This window comes from Nipponia nippon, unplaced genomic scaffold, assembly GCF_047370975.1.
Source record: "Nipponia nippon isolate SJK-2023a ecotype South Korea unplaced genomic scaffold, ASM4737097v1 scaffold_4, whole genome shotgun sequence".
Classification (NCBI taxonomy): Eukaryota; Metazoa; Chordata; class Aves; order Pelecaniformes; family Threskiornithidae; genus Nipponia; species Nipponia nippon.
This window is the reverse complement of record NW_028262358.1, coordinates 90,201,526-90,221,922: the sequence shown is the minus strand read 5'-3', so window position 1 is coordinate 90,221,922 and position 20,397 is coordinate 90,201,526. Positions and strand designations below refer to the sequence as shown.

The 20,397-nt window shown below is 38.2% G+C and overlaps 1 protein-coding gene across 5 annotated transcripts in view; it reads right to left on the bottom strand.

Annotated features, from left to right (window-relative positions):
* Positions 1 to 20,397, bottom strand: part of PHIP (PHIP subunit of CUL4-Ring ligase complex) — a 115,998-nt gene that overhangs the window by 94,215 nt on the left and 1,386 nt on the right. For 4 of the 5 annotated variants that reach the window (XM_087777495.1, XM_087777496.1, XM_087777497.1 and 1 more), the window contains exons 5-6: positions 10,554 to 10,704; positions 10,356 to 10,454 (exon numbers count right to left, since the gene is read on the bottom strand). In XM_087777495.1, the coding sequence (XP_087633621.1) occupies positions 10,356 to 10,454; positions 10,554 to 10,704 (250 nt within the window). Of the gene's footprint in view, positions 1 to 10,355; positions 10,455 to 10,553; positions 10,705 to 20,397 lie in introns of those variants that run through there. The other variant, XM_087777500.1, reaches the window with a different exon arrangement.

Below are 20,397 nucleotides of genomic sequence, written 5' to 3'. Positions count from 1 at the left end.
TTTTTTAAGAATATTGCTACCCACTACAGCTAAAGAAACAAACAAAAAAAACCCCACCAAACAAAAATTTACATACAAATTTACCAAAACCTTACAGAAATTCTGATTTTGACGAACAGAACCTTGTTCAAAGAGTTTGGGATTTTTTTCCAAGTTTAAAAGCTAAGAAGGTCCAGTAGCAGGAATCTACTTTAACAAAACGGAAAACTTCAATCAAGAACTTAAACTGCTACTCACGCAATGATAAAGCGACAGAGTGTAACGCTTATATGCATGGATACATAGACTCTAGTCAAACAGCTCCCTGTTTCACATCATTAGACCAAAGAAGGGCAATGGTGATACATTTTACATACCACAGAATTGTGATAAAGCAGGTAATGTATTCAGATCTCCAGCTTGACATCTGAATCACTTACGTGAAAAGTAAAAACATAAATGCCCAACAACGTCCACAGCACCACACACACATGAAGAACAAGATCTATTAGTGCCAAGAGAGGTAGCTGATACTTTCATCACTACTCTGGTTAGCCATTCTTTGTATGTGACCAAGGCTACGCCTGCACTAGTGAACTGAGCAGGACCAGGGCATGAGTCGGGGCACTGAATCACATTCACTCCCTAGCACAAACCTCCCGCACTGCTTGGTTTTGGCCCAGACCAACCAGGCACTGGTTCATGAGTCAGCACAGGTCAAACTACATTAAATATGCAAACTGGATTGTAGCTACTCTATAAGAAGCAAAAGCACTTAGTGGTATGGACAACTGCCAAGCCCATTGGCCTCAGGCCGTAAGAACAGCCCTGAAACGCTTCAGTTAACTGCCTATGTAGCCCAAGGATTCAAGGAAGTTTTCCTAGTTCAAGATGCTTTGTGAAGAAGCAGGATCGTTAGCTGCGGAGCAAGGCACTTTTAGTCAATGCAATGCGCCACTACAGCCTTAAGGCTCTACTAAATCCTCTTCACCCTCCCCTTATACAAGAAAAAGATGCAGTTGCATTTGCTTTATGACAAAGCTTTTCCTTGCCAACAGACTACTTTAGAACAGCAGGAAACCAAGATTAGTTCAGTCACAAGATAAATCTCGTTTCTGTTTCTGACAAATCATCCCACAGTTTAAAAAAAAACCAACAAAACAACAAAAAACCCCAAGCTCCAAAGAACCACACACCCAAAAAAAACCCCAAACAAATGAGAAAAAAAACCCAAATACACACACATACACACACACAAACAGAATAAGGAAGGTCTTTGTCACAACAATAAGGGAGGTTACACAATAATCTCAACCTACTCAGAAGTTACCTTTTGCTTGCTCTTAATGTAAGATGGAGATAGTTGTTGGAAATCAGCTTCTAGCAATGCCTTCAAATGAAACCATAGCTCACAAAAAGGGAAAAAAGCTTAACTAGAAGTTTAATTTGCAGGATGTTCTGTCAATAAATTGAAAGGGTAAGCAGACTCTTCAGGATAAAGCAACCAAGGACTTCATTTAAGCATGTAATTTTTAATATACACCTGAATTCATTAAAAACTTTTTAAAGTACTTGAGACAAATTTCAAGTTTGGGTTTTTTTGGTTGTTTTTTTTTTTAAATCCCTGAAGATTAAGTTGAATAGAACCTAAGCCAGTATTTCTGATGATATTCTCACTGATGTAAAGTGGTAACGCGCAACTTGCTACTGGTTCACATATCCCTGGGAAACTCAACAGGTGAAATGCCCCTTGTTCAGTAACAACCAACCTACTGGAAGAAATAAGAGGCAATGCTGTGATACTGGAAACAGGAAAACTGGGATCTATCTCACTCTCTGGCCTTGATCAAAACACACAAAAATCCCAAAACTGGCTAAAAATAAAATTAAGTTAATTAAAAAGTGATCTGACATGGAAAAAAACCAGTATTATGAACCTACATTCTGTGGGGAGAAAGTTTTTTACCCAGATCATGCAAGTGGCAGGGGGGCAGTAGGAGAATCAATCTCCTGCAGGTTTGAACACTGTCCATAAACATATAATTTTTAGAAGACTTCTCAAACTGGGGTTTTTTTCCTGTTGTTGTTTTAAACTAAATTCTCACATCCACCACTGTTCTTCAATATGGTCTTCCATTTAATTACATTTATATTTACTCTCATTGACTTTGCCACGTGATCCAGTTTGATTTCTCTAACTGACCTATTCCCACCCTTTATCCCAGACACTGATGACTCCAATGTGTCATCTGCACACTTTGCTAGCAAAATAGCACTTATTTTTTTTCCTCCAGAGTACAGGTAAAAATTAAAAATAGCTGTGTCTCAAAAATAAATTCCTGCAGCCGAACAATAAAATTGATTTTTCTGGTGCAAGCCAAGGTGAGAAAGGCTACCAACCGTTAATAATAATAATGCCTTTGTACTAATTATAGGCCTTTGGTTTTATAACGATTTGTTACCCATATCTAACATCAACGCTTGTCAGGCCTTATGTGGTCTCTAGCCTATTTTAGCTTGATTTTAACTGCATTTGGAAAAAAGTGATTTCAGAAACCCCTGTGATAGCAAATCTACTAGCTCTCTTGTTTTAGCCATATTAGCAGTTTTCTGTCTCTGCTTAAATTTTGCTTGGCCTCACACAAGTAAGTCAGTATGAATGGAGGTGTTAGCCACAGGAAGAGTGACAAGGTATAAGCAGTTAAACAGCTGCAGCGGGAGCCACAAACCATACATAATAAGGGAGGGAAGAAGGATGAGACTTTATCCCAGGAAGGGTTAGAGAGCACTGGCTGGGCCTTACAGCGAGTCAACCAACATGAAGAGAACTAAGAAGGGTTGGAAGGAAGAAAGGAGAAAACAGAGCAGAGATTGCCTGCTCCTTGCTGGAAGGGCACTGTGAAGCGGACACTGCACAGAAAGAACTCCCATCCAATGCCCGGCCAACTAAGGAAATCAAGATTAACTTAGCTTTACATGCCTGTCTACTACTCACACATAAGATCCTGCTTAAAAATAAAGTTTAATACAAACCAACCAAAAAAGCAGATGTTACTAAGTGGTTGTTGTGCAACACAGAATAGCAATCCACCACCTACTTCCAAATGACATTTTCATTTCAAAATCAGGATTCTTCATATCTAATAACGAAGCTAACTGATCAGTAGAAACCAGTGCCCGAGAAAGCCACATATTTTGTTGACGTTTTGAACATGTAAAAAACACTTCGCCACAAATTTTATCATTTAAGTTGCTATCAATTGTTTACCAATTGGTTCCAAATAAAATGAACTGGCTTCTAGATTTTAGGTAACTGGGCTCATCTTCACGCAACATGACCAGCCTCAAAGACTGAAATGGTCTGCTATCACAGAACCACAGAATGGTTGAGGTGAGAAGGAACCTCTAGAGTCTAGTCCAACCCCCCTGCTCAAGCAGGGTCAGCCAAAATAGGCTGCCCAGGGCTGTGTCCAGTCAGGTTTTGAATATCTCCAAGGATGGAAACTTCGCAGCCTCTCTGGGGAACCTGTGCCACAGCGCTGATCACCCCCAAAAGGCATTTTCTTATGTTAAGTAGAACTTTCTCTATTTCAGTTTGTGTCCATTGCCTGTCCTGTCAGGAGGCACCAATGAGAAGAGTCTGGCTCCATCTTCATCACACCCTCCCATTCAGGTAGTCATACCCATTGAGAAGAGAAGGGGGTGGGGGCGTGTTATCAAAGCTAAACAATCCCAGCTCTCTTGGCTTCTCCTTGTATGACAGATATCTCAATCCCTTCATCATCTTCCAAGTCCTTTGCTAGACTAGCTTCAGTCTGTCCATGTCTTTCTTGTTCTGAGCAGCCCAGAGCTGGACCCAGCACTCCAGGTGTGATCTCACCAGTGCCGAGTAGAGAGGAAGGAACATCCTCAACCTAATGGCAATTCACTGCCTCCAGCGGCCCAGAACGCCGCTTGGTTTTTTTGTGCAAGGGCACATTGTAGACTCAACGTCTGACATGTTCAACACCAGGACAGCCAGCTCATTTTCGCAAAGCTGCTTTCCAGCCAGCCAGCCTGCAGCATCCACTAGCGCATGAGGTTATTCCTCCCCAGGGGCAGGACGTTCACGCTTCTCTCTGTGGAACTTCATTAGATTCCTGTTGATCCATTTCTCCAGCCTGCTGAAGTCCCCCTGAATGGCAGCACAGACCATTTGATCCATCAATCACTCCTCCTAGTTTTGCATTGTCTGCAAAACTTGGTGTTTCATCATCCAAGTTATTAACGAAGATGTTGAACAACACTTGCTCTAGTATCAACCCCTGGCGTACACCACTAGTGACTGGCCCCCTGCCAGTCACTAGAATTCATTCTGCTGATCACAACCCTTTGAGCCCGGCACTTCTGTCCCTATCTTATCTGTTTGTCCGTGAGAATGTTATGGGTGCCAGTTCAGAAAGTCTTGCTGAAGTCAGGATAAACAACATTCACTACTGTCCCCTCATCCTCCAAGCCACTCATCTCATTTAAAAGGCTATCAGGCTAGTCAGGCATGACTTCTCCGTCACAGATCAATGCCAGCTACTCTCAACCACATTCTTGTCCTTAGTACGTTGGCTTCCAGGAGTATTTTCTTCATCACTTGCCCAAGGACTGAGGCAAGGAGGACCCATGTTTAGTTCCGCAGAGTCTCCTTCTCGCCCTGCTTCAAGACAGGAGTGACATTTGTTCTCTTGCAGTCCTCAGGAAGCTCCCCTGACCACCATGAACATTTCAAAGACAATCAAAAGTGGCCTTGCAATGACATCAGCTGGCACCCTCAGCACCCATGAGTGCATCCTATCAGGGCCCATGGACTTATGTATGTAGTTTGTTCAGACATTCCCTAACCTGATCCTCTTCCACCAAGGGGAAGTCTTCCTTGCTCCAGACCTTCTCCCTGGTCTCCAGGGCCTGAAATTTTTGAAGGCTGGTATTATCAGTGAAGACCCAGGCCAAGAGGACATTGCATACCTCAGCTTTTCCAGGTCTTTTGTGACCAGGTCCCCTGCCCCATTCAGCAGCAGGCCCTACTCTTCCTTCTACTGCTGACAGACCTGTAAAAGACCTTTTTGTGTTCCTTCATGTCCGTCACCAGATTTAGTGCTGGAAGAACTTTGACTTCTGTTACTGCAGAATCACAGAATAGTTGAAGTTGGAAGGGACCTCTGAAAATCATCTAGGCTAATTCTCCTTTGAAAGCAGAGTCAAATACAACAAGTTGCTCAGGACCTTTTACTAAAGTTAAAAAAAGACGACGGGGGGGGGGGGGGGAGGGGGGGGAGGCAGGGTAGGGTGAGAATCATGAGATTCTTTACCCAAAGGCTCTAACCTTAAGCTCTGAAGGTAAGAGTTTAAATTTCTTTTTCATCAGGGCCACTCAGGAACCTAAACTGTGAATGAAGGGTTGGGCTCTTAAAACAAGTTAGTAAAATGGAACTTTTGGTTTTTTTAAGATCTCACTTCTACTGTTACAATTCATTGCTGCCAACAACCTTAATCTGAAAACCACACATCTCAAAGAGTCAAGATCACCTATTTGTTTGGTTTCCCTCAGAACAATTTAAAAAAATAAAACATAAATACAAAGCTGATGAAGGTGAAGTAGTGGGAGTTTTCAGTGGAACTTATGAAAGACTATAGATTTTCTCCTGCTCAAAAGGCATGCAACAGGCATCAAGTAAACGCCTTCAAAGTTTTAGAATGTCTCTAACTTACTCCCCACCCAAAACAGAACAAGCAGCTCAGAGAAAAACAACAATCTGTAAAAGGAAGACAAATTTGGGGGTCTGAAAGATATGGCAATATTAGCTATCCTGATTCCTCCCCACTTTGGCTTTCTTATTTCAGTTATCAAAGTGACCAATTCCATCACCTTATTTACATGGTCTCATCCTGGAATGTGAAATATGCCTTAAAGATGAGGGATAGTAATCTGCCTTATCCACACTAGTCAGTGATAAACCCAATTTGATTTTGTACCAAGTATAAGTTACATTTTAAAAAAGCACACACAAAAACCATTATGGTTTATCTTTCATTTTCTTCCTTTCTGGAGTCATATTTAACTAATTAAAGTTCTACTCTGAAGAACAGAATTCACCTTCGTTCCCCTTCCATTCACACAAAAATAGAACCAGATTCAGAAAAAATCTGGAAGGACACCTGCAGAATATACTTCACTTACAACTCTTACCCATATTCAATCAAGTTTCATAACTTGAAAGGCTAGACACACCTCTAATGAATACCAAGACATTCAGAGTCATTAAAAATAATAAAGAGACTGCTAGACTCCTCCTTTCACTCTCCAAGCTAGTAAGACTAAAATGTATCAAGCACCCAGTTTTGGGTTGTTGGGGTTTTTTCCTCCTTCTGTAAAGATGTCCAAGATCAAAAAAGCAGCTTCAATTGACTTCTACCTTTCTACCATTTTTCTGTTCAACTTCTAAACTCAATGCAGTACTCAGTCTCCTGGCTTATGGATGATTGTCAACGAAGTAAAGTGGTTAAGCTAGCAAACTGATCAAGCCAGAACTTGTCTCTGGGCATTTCATGAAGGTAAAAGTACAGTGACTCCTCCACTGAAGCATTTCTGAGAATATAAAAACTCTATATACATCTAAAACTTCACATATAGTATTAGTTTGCTCAATGAAAGCAACTGCCAACCCTTGCTAACTCAGAGAGGTGGCAGGTGAGATGTTTGGTAAGGCAGAAGGTAAAAACAAATGAAAGCTATAGAACCTCAAGCATTTCCAAACTGTTCCCTGACTTCAATGCAATCCCACTTGCTTTCACCATATATTTATTCAGTTTGTATTTTACTCAAAGTACCATAAGACTTCTATAGCTCATTTCTTCTTGCAAAACAAGAAGTCATTTACTTTAGTATAATTCACTTTAGACTTGAATACACAAATGTAACAAGATGTTACTTTTGCACAGATCCTTTAACACAAGATGGTCTCTTCTTTTAGTTTTTTTTATGATAATTAACAGGATAATATAGTTACATGAAATACTCTTAGGTTAGCTTTTAGGCCTAAAGTATTTACTCTATTTCTGTTTTTAAACAGATAGCACCACCACCTTCAGAACCCCACATTCTCTTTACAGCCAAAACAGCAGCATCATTTAATAAAGAAACCATGAGAAAAGTACAAAATGCCTCAGAACTTTTCTTGAAGTGGGCTATTCAGCAAGACCATGAAATACTATTTTTGAAAGGCAAATATATTCACTGCTCAGGAAAAACATTCTTTGTTGTCTAGGGCGAACAGCCAGTCACATTCAGGTCTTCACACCTGAGTGACCAGCTTCCCCAAGAGCTTTGAGCTCAAAGCTCTCAAAGCTTTATGCTTTGGTTCTATGCTTTTTCAGCAGTTCCTGAAAAATTACTGAAAAACAGGTGGTTTTTTTTGTTTCTGCATCCAAGAAAACAGGACCTTTAACAAAACAAACTAGCGTATGACATAGCTTTTTTTTGTTTTTAAATAAGCACTTCAGCAATTTTTTATAAGATATGTTGCACAAGCGATAGCAACTGAACAAAGATTATTCCGTATTCAAGTTTTGTTTCTCTTTACTATTTTCTACAGATATTCTGTAGTTTTCTGGAGAAGTATGTCTTTATACAGATGTATTTTAATTGCATATAAACCAGCTACCTACAAGGCAGCTGGTACAACGTACACAAAAATTTAGTTCTAAAGAATATCCCATCAGCATCATAATTACTTTGTTTCCTAGCCTAATGAACCAAATGAATATTTCTGTATGTTCAGTGAAATGTAAATTAAGTTTTCCTGAACAAAATAGAAAAGCTTCAGTATTTTTTCTGTTCCCCAACCATTAGTGGGTTCTCCACCTGAAATACATACAGCTTGAAGAATAATAGGTTCCAATATTTTTGTTGGGCAAACACACAAAATACAGCCTTCCCAGGGGAAAATGGAGGAGTTATTTAAGGAAACAGAACAAAATTTCCTAGTTCAATTTATAAAAGAAGTGTCATTCCAGTTCATGATTTCATTGAGAGGATCAGACTAGAATGGGATAAATAAAAAACAAATGCTTTAACACACAGCTCTGAACCAGACATCCAAAAAATCCAAATACACTTCACAGTTGAAAACATTCAGTTACCAGCATTCAGTTATCTCAATGTTTGGAAAAGGAAATTATTGGTCATGAAAAAAGTGCTATGTTGAAATAACCGTAATTTTGCAAATATTCAGTGCTCTGCAAAAGGTTCAATAAAAATAACAATTTATTTAGAAAGCCTCGCTCATTCTTCCCTAAAAAGAACCTGAAGTTATTTTTCTTAACATTTAATTCTACTACCAGAGCAACTCTACAATGTTCTTTGAACTCCAGCTGCCATGGATTTCATACAATGGTCTTTCTCCCTTTAAAAACTACATACCATGGAGGAAGCTACAGTACAATGCAAAACAGTCCTCTTCCACTCTGATTTCTCCAACATGTTTTAAAATGTATTCCCAAGGAAAGGAAAAGGTAAGGCAACCACTAAAGAAATCTTAGCTATTAGAAAGCTCAGTCCTCCAGCCACCTTTCAGAAATAGCTGCTAATCTAGCCCAAGATGTTGAAAGTTTACAATCTTCAAGCCAAGGCACAGCCACTCAAGAGGGGAATTATTCTACTCGGCAACAAGCATTTTCTCCCCCACATCTAGGGCACAACATAGGAACAACTCTTTCCATGATTACCAAAATAGCAGCTCTAAACAAAACCACATTCAATGGATGCAGGTACTACATGAGGGTTTAAGTGAACCACCTCTGACCAATACACATACTAACTGAGGAGGCTCTAAAAACTTAGCACTAAACACCCAGCAAAACCATGTACTCTTCCTATATTCCAACCATCTACAGAAATATCATGGGAAGCATGCAACTTATGCTTTAAAATGGAAGAGCTACTAGGACAGCAAATACTTTGCCATCTGACCAAGTCAAAATTGGCTGTGCTCAACTTAAGAGCTTCTTAGCTGTAACATGCTTCTGCATCAGCTGCTAAGAGAGAACTATAATTCCCTGGGTAAAGTGCAATGGTATGCATTTTGAGATTTGATTTTGAGTTTCTTCAACATTAGAAATAATATAAATAGCCCAAATTAAGCTCTCTCAATTATTATATCTATCTATCTCCCAATTCATGGAAAACTTACAGGCTACCAACAGCCTCCAAAAGGACTTTAGAGATTGAAAAACTGTAATGGCAAGTTACCACATTAGAAATGCCTCTGTTCCGAAAAGCACCTGGCTATGTATTTGTACATTGTTACTCATTAGTTCCCCCGATATATCTTCAGTCCTATCTATTTTGCCAAGACAGAAACCTTTGTCTTTGCAGCAGCTGCACCTGATCAGGAGCCAATCAATTGGATATTCACTGCCCACTCTCATCCAACATTGCACATCTGTCTGCAGCTACTGTTTTGGTATAAACCACTACTGTTTTGGTATAATCCACACTGGTAATTGGTCTTAACCGTTCCCCCTTCCCTGGACATCAGCAGAGTAAGGTGAAAAGAGACAAGGGATTTTGCACGTTTTCCTATCCGTGACAAAAGAAAAAGGATGCTCCTTAAAGAATCTCCTAAAATACCACGTTTTGATTCTTCTAGCAATTAAAAACCCATCTATTTTCTTGTTAAAAGGCTGAAAGCTAACAAACATATTTTAGTCACCGTATGAGAGTTTGAAAACAGTAACTAAAAAAGAAAAAAAGAAAAAGAATACCCCTGACCTCCAGCTTCTCAGTTTTTCAACAGTACAGACAGCACATGCATGCTTCATGATATAGCATAGCAAACTAAAGCACAGCTACAAAATTACTGAATGGACCAGAGAGCAGAAAGAATAACTTCTACATGACACTCAAATCTTTCCAAAGAAAACCATGACCAGTCTACATGACTTATCTTCCCCAACAATGGGTGCAGGTCATGCTGTCCTGGTTTTAAGTTGTTACATAGTACTAATTATTTATCTACTGTGAGCTTTATTACATCTTTAAGAAGGAGAGTTTTATTTGTATGTGTTCACTGTTGAAATATATTTTATTCCATTTCTTATTTCAAAGACAAAATTAGCTTCAGAGCAGAATTAATATATGAATTTACAATACCCATTTTTTTCCCCCACATACAAACTAGTAAATACGACAACACAACATGTTAATAAAAATAATACTAAAGGTAAGGCATATGACACAAACAAGGACAAATACAAACAGAACTATTACTTAGCTCTCATCATCACAATAATCAATCACCCTGGGAGTTAGGTATTACAATGGCAATGCCATAATAAAATTGACTTACCTATACTTGGTGGACTGCCATAATTTACAGGGGACTCTGGAGGCCTCCCACAATGTAGTGCAGCAAGAGCAGATCCCTTCCATACAACATGTTTGCAACCTGTTTTAAAAGAATTACACAAAAAATGTAGGAAACCGTTTTTTCATGTGAAAACGCAGAAAAGGCATGAAATATCAAGAAGTCTCAAAATTCTCATACTTTTGTTTGTACGAAGCAAAGACTGTCTGCCAGCTCCTAATAACGTCTGCACTCCAGGGACACTTTGGGGAATTTCTTGCTCTAGAAGCGGTCCAAGTCGATGGCATATTTGAAGCAAGTGATCAGGTGCCAAGTGCCTGTAATATTTCACCTATTATATGAAAGAGCAAACAAAACATTTGATAAAGAACATAATATTTTTGAAGAATTACTGCTTTAATCTTTTTCTTCCAGATTGTTACACAAATTCATAAAAAAATTATAGTATACCAAGGATAAAAACAAATAATGACCTTTAAGTACAACAATTCATTCCAGCTGGTCCTAATTAATTCTTCTATTCAGCACATGCCACTTTGTACAGAGAACTGTTGGTATTTATTACTTTCTGACTTTAAGGCACAGTTGGTCATAGACTAATAAGCTCCTTTATAATCACAGTGAAAAACGTAAAGTATATATTCAATATTATATTTAAATAGCGGTCTGGTCAATTTAAGTTACTGTAAGATAAAGATGAGACAAAGATTTAAGGACAGCGACATTTACAGAATTCTTGGAAAATTCACATATACCAGATAAATAAAACATAGCTTTGTAGAAGACAAGGCAAAAACATTCTGCCTCAACTAAGTTGCAAGACCTTGTCGAAGCCCGACAATTGGATTTTTTTTTTTGACATCTAAAGCCTTTAAACAGACATGTTGGCTTAAGTAATTCAACTTTAAAATTGGCATATGTGGCACTCTATTAGGCTACAAACATGACCATAACTGGTTATGGTTTTCATCTGCACAGTACCAAAAGAAGCTCCTATTATCAGCAACAGATCTTCTCACCACTTCATTATAACAATGTTGAACCAGTGTTAATGACTGCCCAGATAAAACCAGTTCATTCTTTTGAACTACTATAATTCTAATTCAGAACATCATCTTATATAACAAGGGGAAAAAAGCTTCGAAATGTATATGTGACAACAGTAAAATCCTATTAATATAAAGCTTTCACTTAAGGAACAGCATTTTTAAAATGCACAAGCTACTGTCAGCTTACAGAATAACAAAGAAAATTTAAAATAATAAAATTTAGAGGGAGAATAGAAACTCAGTTTTCTTCAGTTCTTGTAGAGGATTTGGCATGTAGTAGTTTTATCCTTCATACAGCCTGAAACACATCTTCACAGTTTTACTTTGCAGAAGAAAAAAAAAAAAAACAAAACGTACTGCAGTAAAAGCTTGCGATGTTTTGTTATTCTGCAACTACAGAAGGCCATGACTGACATTTTAGGCAGAACGATGCTTCTGTATTACACCCAATTAACAGGAATATACCTCATTCTTCATCAAATGTGCTCCTATCTTGCTGATCCACTGTAATTGCTTCCTGTATTCCAGCCGTTTGTTAACATAAAGAGTGCTGATGCCTGAAACCAAGGCTCTGGAAAAGCCTTGCCTACACCAGTAATTCCCACCACCGACAACGCAACCTTCTAGTGAAGGAGGAAGTTTTCTCTTTTGCTGCTGTCGTGGTTTAAGCCCGGCCAGCAGCTCAGCCCCACACAGCCGCTCACTCGCTCCCCGCCCCAGTGGGATAGGGGAGAGAATCAGAAGGGTAAAAGAGCAAAAACTCGTGGGTCGAGATAAAGACAGTTGAATAGGTAAAGCAAAAGCTGCGCGGCAAGCAAAGCAAAACAAGGAATTCATTCACTACTTCCCACTGGCGGGCAAATGTTTAGCTGTTTCCAGGAAAGTGGGGCTTTCCTTCTGTGAATTTTATTACATTTGTAGAAGGCCTTGCAAGCTGTCTGAATTTGACTGCCTAAAAGTTAATGACTTACAAAATTCACACAAGTTAAAAAAAGGGTTTTCTCTAAAAAAAAAAAAATACTAGAAATGATATGTTAACTTTTTATAAAGTTACAGTTGATTGTGCAGATCAATTCATTTAAAATGACTAAATTTAATGTCATCGGACAGGCACCCTGTTAGAAGAGTGGCCATAAATAATCCACTAAATTCAGAACTTGTTATTCCGATTCATTTTTCTTATTAGTAACATGCAAATAAAACTTGCTTTCTTCTACCTAAAGAAGGAATCACAGTCAAAATACATGCTTGAGAGCTCTAAAATATCAGAATAGCTGTAAGCATGACAAAGCTATGTACAGTTTCTGCCATCTACAGCCCTTATCCATTTCCTTAGCTTTCGTTCTCTTTCGCTCCTATCCAAAGGAGCACAAAAACTTAACAAATACTGACCTTTGTATAATTCTATCTGAAACCAGACTTCATGTCTGTAGAACCTGAACTTGTCTCTCAAAGATTAATAATTAGTCATTTTTTGGTTTAACCACAAATATTAGAATTACATATACAAAACGTTGTTATTTTATCCTGCTCAAGACCCTTCAGCTTTACACGTGCTCACAAATGCAGAAAATCTGAAGTAAATGAAGCAAATCGGCTTTGACACATTCCAAAACTACAGCTAGCTGACATCTTGAGTCATACTTCTCATGATTTGTCATAAGCCATGTGTTCACTTTTTTATTTTAGCAGAAACTAGGTAGGCTCAATTCCTCGTGCGGTTTTTAAAGCAACTGTTTCGAAAAGGGGGGGATCTTTTTCTATTATTCTTGATCATACCTATTAAAGATCCTATCTTATATACCTTACACCCACACTACAGTCTCTCCTCATTTAAGTCCATTTGTGTGAAAACAGCTATTTATGCCAAGTTACGCAGTAGTTTTGTGATGCTTCTACACAGCATTTGTCTGAATAATCATTGTTCACTACTAAACAGCATTCTCAACCAGCTCATTAACAAACCGGTTCAACGATACCGAGTCATATGCTTAAAAAAGTGACACTGGCCATCTAAACACTTGCCAGTTCCAGAAAGTTTATGAAACTATCTCATGAACCACACAGTCAACATTTGGCTCTCATTTTCCTATGCAAGACTAAAGCACACACAAAAAACTCCTAAAAATAAAAAAGTAAGCTTCATTTCACTGTAAAATCTGCTAGGGAAAAACTCTCTTATTACAGATTTTATTTGGACTTATTTCTTTCCCTTTTGCTCCTTCTATAAAGGAGGAAATGGTGGAACTTAAATAATCTATTAAAAACAGGCTATTAAGTAAGTTTACTCCAGGTGAAATGCTTTCTTCTCCATCAGAAAAAAAAATATCTTGTTTTAATATGATTAATAGACTAGTTCAGTTGAGAGGGACCTACAATGATCACTCAGTCCAATTGTGTGACTACTTCGGGGCTGACTAAAAATTAAAGCATGTTATTAAGTGCATTGTCCAAACGCCTCTTAAACACTGACAGGTTTGGGGCATCGACCACCTCTCTAGGAAGCCTGTTCCAGTGCCAATTTGTACGTGTGACTATCAGCATTACAGTAGAAGTCACAAATGAAAAAAGCTTGTAACAGAAATTCACCTTAGTCCTGATTCCTCCCTTTTGAAAAAGAAAAAAAAAATGCAGAAAAAAGAACCATGATGTGGTAAGCAACAGCTCAAGAATGGACAAGGTACAGAAGTTTATTTAATATATTAAACAACAAAGAGTGGCTTGAAAGCTAAAATTATCCAGATTGTTCTCAGGTGCAGCCTACCAGGAAGCAACTCCTGCACTGACAAATTGTAAAAAGACGGTAGAACCAACATAAAATATACCTACCACCCTGTGTCCTCCTCTTAAAACAAATAATAAAAACCAAAAACCCCTGTTGAGTACTTTCAAGTCAGATTTAAGTGACAAAAAAGAAATAAAATTATTTCTTAAAAGGACACTTTACAAGCTTTGTCAGAAACAGAAAAGCTCATGACAACTCAACAGAATGACGGAAATTTGTCTTGATATCAATCTCTGATTCCAAGAGGGGAAAGTAAAAGTGAAAGGAAAAAAAATAACAGATGTACAAGTATTTAAAATTCATACAGCTCTAAATGAAAAGTGAAAACTGGACCCTACAAACTGGAATTTTAAAATTTTATGCCAAAACTGTGATGTCAAACAGTATAGAAACAGCACAGATTTTTTTTTTCTCTGCCAGTCCCACCCAGTTGAAATTCCAGCTGGTTTCTTTCCTCCTCCTATTAGGCTTTCTGCAACATCTTTTCTTCCAACAGAAATGCACAGAAGATATGCTTTTATAACTATAATAATGAACTCTCTTTTTGTTCAAATAGGCTTTTCACAGAAGACAAGTTAATAACATTTCTTAAACATTACTGTAATAAAGATCAGAACTCTGTTAGCAAGTACAAAATCTTCAGATGTTATGCATAAATAATATTTTCTAGAAAATAAGAAGCAGCATTACCCTCAACTTCACCCTTTACCTACTACCCCCAACTTTACTTATTCCAAACAAACAGCATGGGAACACACAAAATGCAGCTACACAGCTATTTGGACTAACATTCAAATCTTTATTACCTTTGAAATAGACTTAAGTGCTTATATTTTCATGCTGCATGACTCTGCAGAATAATTCAGCATCAGAATCACAATGAATGCATCAACAGAATCATGATTTGACCTAGACTCTTTAGTTAAATTCGTAATACATAATGCAGTTACTTGCTGCCAGTGTTTTAGACATCAAGTAAAATATGACCCTATTCTGGATTCTGTTGTAAGCACTATGCATACCAAAACGTTCTCCAAAGGGTTAATGTTGGGGTTTTTTTCACCCCATGCTAACAGTTAACATGCTTAACTACAAGTTTGACTGTAAACATCTTTCAGAAAAACACATTTCCACACAAGGACACTTAACAACAAAATCTAAGTCAGTTGGCTACCTATAATTCAAGATGCGAGAGCTCAATCTTACAAATACGAGCAGCTATGCCAGCTTTAACTATTCTGCTATGTAACATATTACCCAAAACAAGCTCCAAATTGAATTACAGCAATTGTTGTACTGTATCAGACCATCAATCTAATTGAGTACCCTGTACCACCAGCCACTGCCTTATCACTTTAAAATCAGGAATAGCAATAAAGTGCAATTACTTTTATCTGAAGCACTCTTTTTTTTTTTTTTTTTGGAAGCGTGGATGGGTGAGTGGGGCAATGGACAACAGGGAGGGGAGAATTGGAGAATTAACTATTTTCCCTGAAGCATATTTATTTCTCATGTACTTTCCAATTATGCTTAAGCTAGAAGTATATGGATACTTAGCCACTATCTCCTATACAGACTACTGCAAGCTTGCTAATTCGCACATGAGAAGGTATGAACAGCAGTAGCATTTTCAGCCTTATGGACTAAGACGTTCAACTACATCTATTACCGTTAGATTATCTGTACCTATTTGCCCATCTTAAACTCATTCATAATGTTTTGTGTTTGGTCTTTTGGGGGGGGGGGGGGGGGTTAGATAAAAGGTACACCTTAGAAACTTGGTATTCCTCTTTAGCCCATCTCTCATCAGTGTTTCTTAGTCTCAGTTTGAAAGAATTAGCACAAAACAGTTGACTTAGCCAATCCTCTTGATTATCTGTGGAACAAACACACACGTCGTACTTCGCACAATGAACAAACAGTTCCTCCTCATCAAAATATAATAGTTTGAACAGAGAGGCTCTAACATCACCTAAATTCCCAGCTATTGGAATAATCTCTAGAACAGAAGTGCTTGTCTTTTAGAACTAAAAGGAAATCATTTAAGTTGATGTATGTCCAGCAGAAGCACTGATAATGAGACCAAAAACATTGCTAAGGCTCACAATCATTTCACAGGTTTTCTTACCTCCAGTGCCAAGTCTTTCAGACCACCTTCCAAAACACCATATAGACTTTCCCCAAAATACTGTTAATAACAAAAACTAGATGATGACACAGCTCTCTGATTCAATGCAAGTTTTATTTTTGCTCCCGATTTCTTTGAATACCTTTACAGCACAAGATTTCCTGAAGAAACAAACCACTTATTATCTGGTCACTTATTAAGAAACAGAACTATTAAACAGTAACCACAATGCTGCCTAAAAGACTTTACTTTGTTAGGTATTATACGAACAATGAAATACAGTGTCAATGTACTTCGTGTCCCCAGTCCCGCAGATACTCTTTGTAACTTCACAAACCTTTGCATAACCAAAAAGAAACAAGAATGGGATGGCCTGACAATATCGAGTTTTGTCATTTTCACTTTAAATCACATTTAACAATTGTGGGCAGGGGAAGAGGAAGGGACAAATGTTAGCAAAAGAGTAATAAACAGTTCCCGAAAACAACAAAGCATACTGCCTACTAAACCCATCGCACCATCTTCCTGTTTGATGTGAATTCCCTGCCTTCTCCCTCCTCAACCACCATTACTAAAATTCTGATTCAACAGAGAAAGTGAGTTACATTAATAGTTTAGATAAGAAAAAGAAAGTTATCATAATGGTTCTGATCATATACACTATGATGCTTGTACCCTAGAAAACCATAAAAAAAAAAAAGACAAAAAAACCCCACAAACCTCACCCCTCAAAACCAACCAAACAACAAAAACCCAACCACCCTCTACAGTAGCTTTAACTTGCTGCCGTGAATCTTAACAGTCAGCTTCATCCAGCTGAAGCCCACTTTGCTCCCAAAAGGAGCAACCCCAACACATTCCCCAAGCCCTCCACTCACACTCCTGTCATCTCCTCATGGTGGTGGTAGGACCCACGTTGCTGAACACAAAAGGAGAGCTGAACCACCTGAAAATTATTTTTGTACGGTTCATTTTTCAGAGAGTTCAGCTCCCTTATCCGACTGACCGCACACTTGGACGAGCACTTGCGCCTACACAAAGGATGCAGCAGAAATGCATAGCTTTCATCCAGTGTGCAATTAGAGCAGCTACACCCATAGTGAAACTGCAACATGAAAAAACAATTACCCTTGAGTCAAATGATGCACCATAGCTTCTTCATGTGTTAAGGCCCTAACAAACGTGTTTTAAAGCCTAGCTACACAACACGTCAAGAACACGTTTAACCACAATCTATAAACAAGGCTGCCTTGCTCTGCTAAAGTGAGCTGTTAAATCTTAAAACTCCTCAATTTATGTCCCCCATCATGAGAAATCCTGTCTTTCAAAAAGAAGAGAAAAACACCTGGCTTACAATTAATAAGTTTTCACAACTAATGCAAGAGAATACAAAAAATCCTGAGATCTGTTACTGAAGAGTCCCACCATCCTTGGTACACTAGGTTGAAAGCGGGCTACCAGGGACTCAGTTCTCAGAAAGTCTTTGGCTACAGCAAAAATAGAAATCTTAATATTGACAATATAAAAACGAGATTGGCACTCTGAAATAAGAGACTACACTCTCAAAACACGATTCAAGTGGTTTATACCACAAATGGTGACCGTAGAAAAATACAGAAATATTTCAATTCAAGAAAAATCACTGAAGAATATAAAACATAGTATAATGGCGTTTCTGAACTCATGTATTTTCCTGTAGCACTATAAGTCTGCACAGCGTGGTGTTAGCTTGTAAGAAAATGAAACGTTTACTTTCACTGACCAAACAGAAAAATGAAAGTAATTTACAAGATGAAAATTGCATCGGATTTAACACTATTTGCACAAATTAAGTTACAAAAATAAAATATCTAAGGCTGTGAATTTCAGTCTAATAACAGAAAGTTAACTCTAATAAGAATTCCTAAATAAATGTTTTCAAAACAAGGACAAATCCAGGAACAGCATCGTCTCTTGAAAAGACATCCACTTAAGTAGATGTATAATAAAAGGCATGATTTTGCAAACAAAAAACTAGAAGCCTGGGATTAAATTCCATCCCCTTTTACACAGGGCCTTTATTCCCTCCTAAACATCAGACATCTAACACTGCATTTACTGGTATTTTTGTGTCTTAGCTTTTCTCCGTTCAGCCCCTTCTATGAAGTTTAGTGAAAACTCAAGGCATTCAAGTCTGAGAAGTGGTACCAAAACACGACAAAACATGCCTTCTTCAGAAAGAGTCAGCATCTTAAAGCTAGAATTTTTTTTTAAATGAAAAAAAAAGAAGAAACAAGGTTAGCTCATCATCAGCCTCTAACTTAAAAGCTAAAGATTCTTTGGTCTGAGAAAAACCAAGTTTTTGTTTAATGCAACAAGACATTGTGAAAAACACTTCTTTTGTATGAAATGTAACCGTCACCCTGCAAATACACTTCCGTGCCAGCTTTCACAAGCCCAAAATGTCAAGTAATACAAAGTTCACGCTTCTTTGACAATTGAAGCAAGAGCAGACAGAGAAGGTAGAGAGAAGCACCAAGAACAAAGTAACCAATTTCTTCCCCTCTCCTCCCCCCCACCCCGCAACATCTAGGTAGGGACAAGGTGGAAAAGGGCATATAAACGTTTATCAGGAAGTCTAAGAAAACTTTGTTAGGAACAGAAGACTAGGAAAAGAGGAATGACCTAGTAGTCAGCATCACATCTCCAAATACATGGATCCAGGATCAAGTCCAAATTTTGAGGAAGTGTATCTTATGTCATTACATACCTATTCTGACTAAATTAGTATTTACCTAAATTCCAACAAACAGAAAATGTTTCCTGGAAAGAAAGGTCTGAATGAACTTACTTCTCATCAAGCCTTCTTACTTCAACCTTTAAAACGTCTTTTTCCTCACTTTCTCTTTCTTCACATCCTTTTATATTCTGACTATACAGAAAAAACACAAATCCATTCTACGCTAAGACTGCACCTCCATGCTTCATAATTTATAGGATAAAACAGAAAGATTCGTGGTAAGTTTTACCAAGCAACTTTTGGCCATTGTTTGAAATGGATAATATGGCGTTATGGTCAAATAAATAAAGAAAGAAAGAAAGAATAGCATACTATATAATCAGCAAGTATCAGCATTTTGAAATCCCCAATTGAATTTCTTTATGATCTTTGATTTCAGGAAAATTGAAAAGTATTGGTACGTATGAATATGTTTTCAACAAGTCAATTGCTATCAGTTCTTCCACATCACATGCATTAAAATGCCTGGGCCAATCCACCTCTGGCTCCAGAGAAAAAGCAATGCAGCAACTGGGCCTGTTCCAACTACAATAAATACCTATGATTCGTACTGTAACGTTTGTAATATAACTAAAATAATGTATATGCCAACGGTCTTTATCGGACGCATTACAGATGTGAACTGTTCCGTCTCCTTTTGTGTGAGCTCAAAAGTTCTCCATATGTCTAAGTCTCAGAAGTACTGGAGTTCAAAACTACTGTGACCAACCAGAATGCCTGAAGGGAAACCTCGCTTCGATTAATGTTACAAGCAAGGCTCAGTCTTCCTCTGAAATCCTAGTCAGAAATTCACAGACTAAATTATACAACAGTGCACCTGTAATGAAAACAATACTAGCAACAAGTTGCTAACAGACACAATTCAGACATCTTAATTGCTGTTTTCCCAACTACTGTAGTTCACAACATCTTAGGAAAAAAAATATTCAGGCCCTTTTTAGCTAGGAAGAACTACAGCACCGCAAGTAATATTTTTTTTTTAATCACTGATCTACACCCGAGATGAAAAGCATATACTAGATTAAAAAAAAAAAAAAAAAAGACAAAATAAGAAATCGCTAAGTCAAATTTGTGATAGGAACCTGGCAAGTCTGGTTATTCCTACACCCCAAGTACGTTGTGTATAAAAACCACGAAGCCGTACAACGCACCTGAGCGGCATACGCGGGCAGACGCCGAACCGGGAAGGACACCTCGAACAAACCCACCCCCGACGCACATCCCAACCCAAGCGAACAGAACAGCGGGGTACAACCCGCCTCAGCGCAGCGACCTGGGACCCG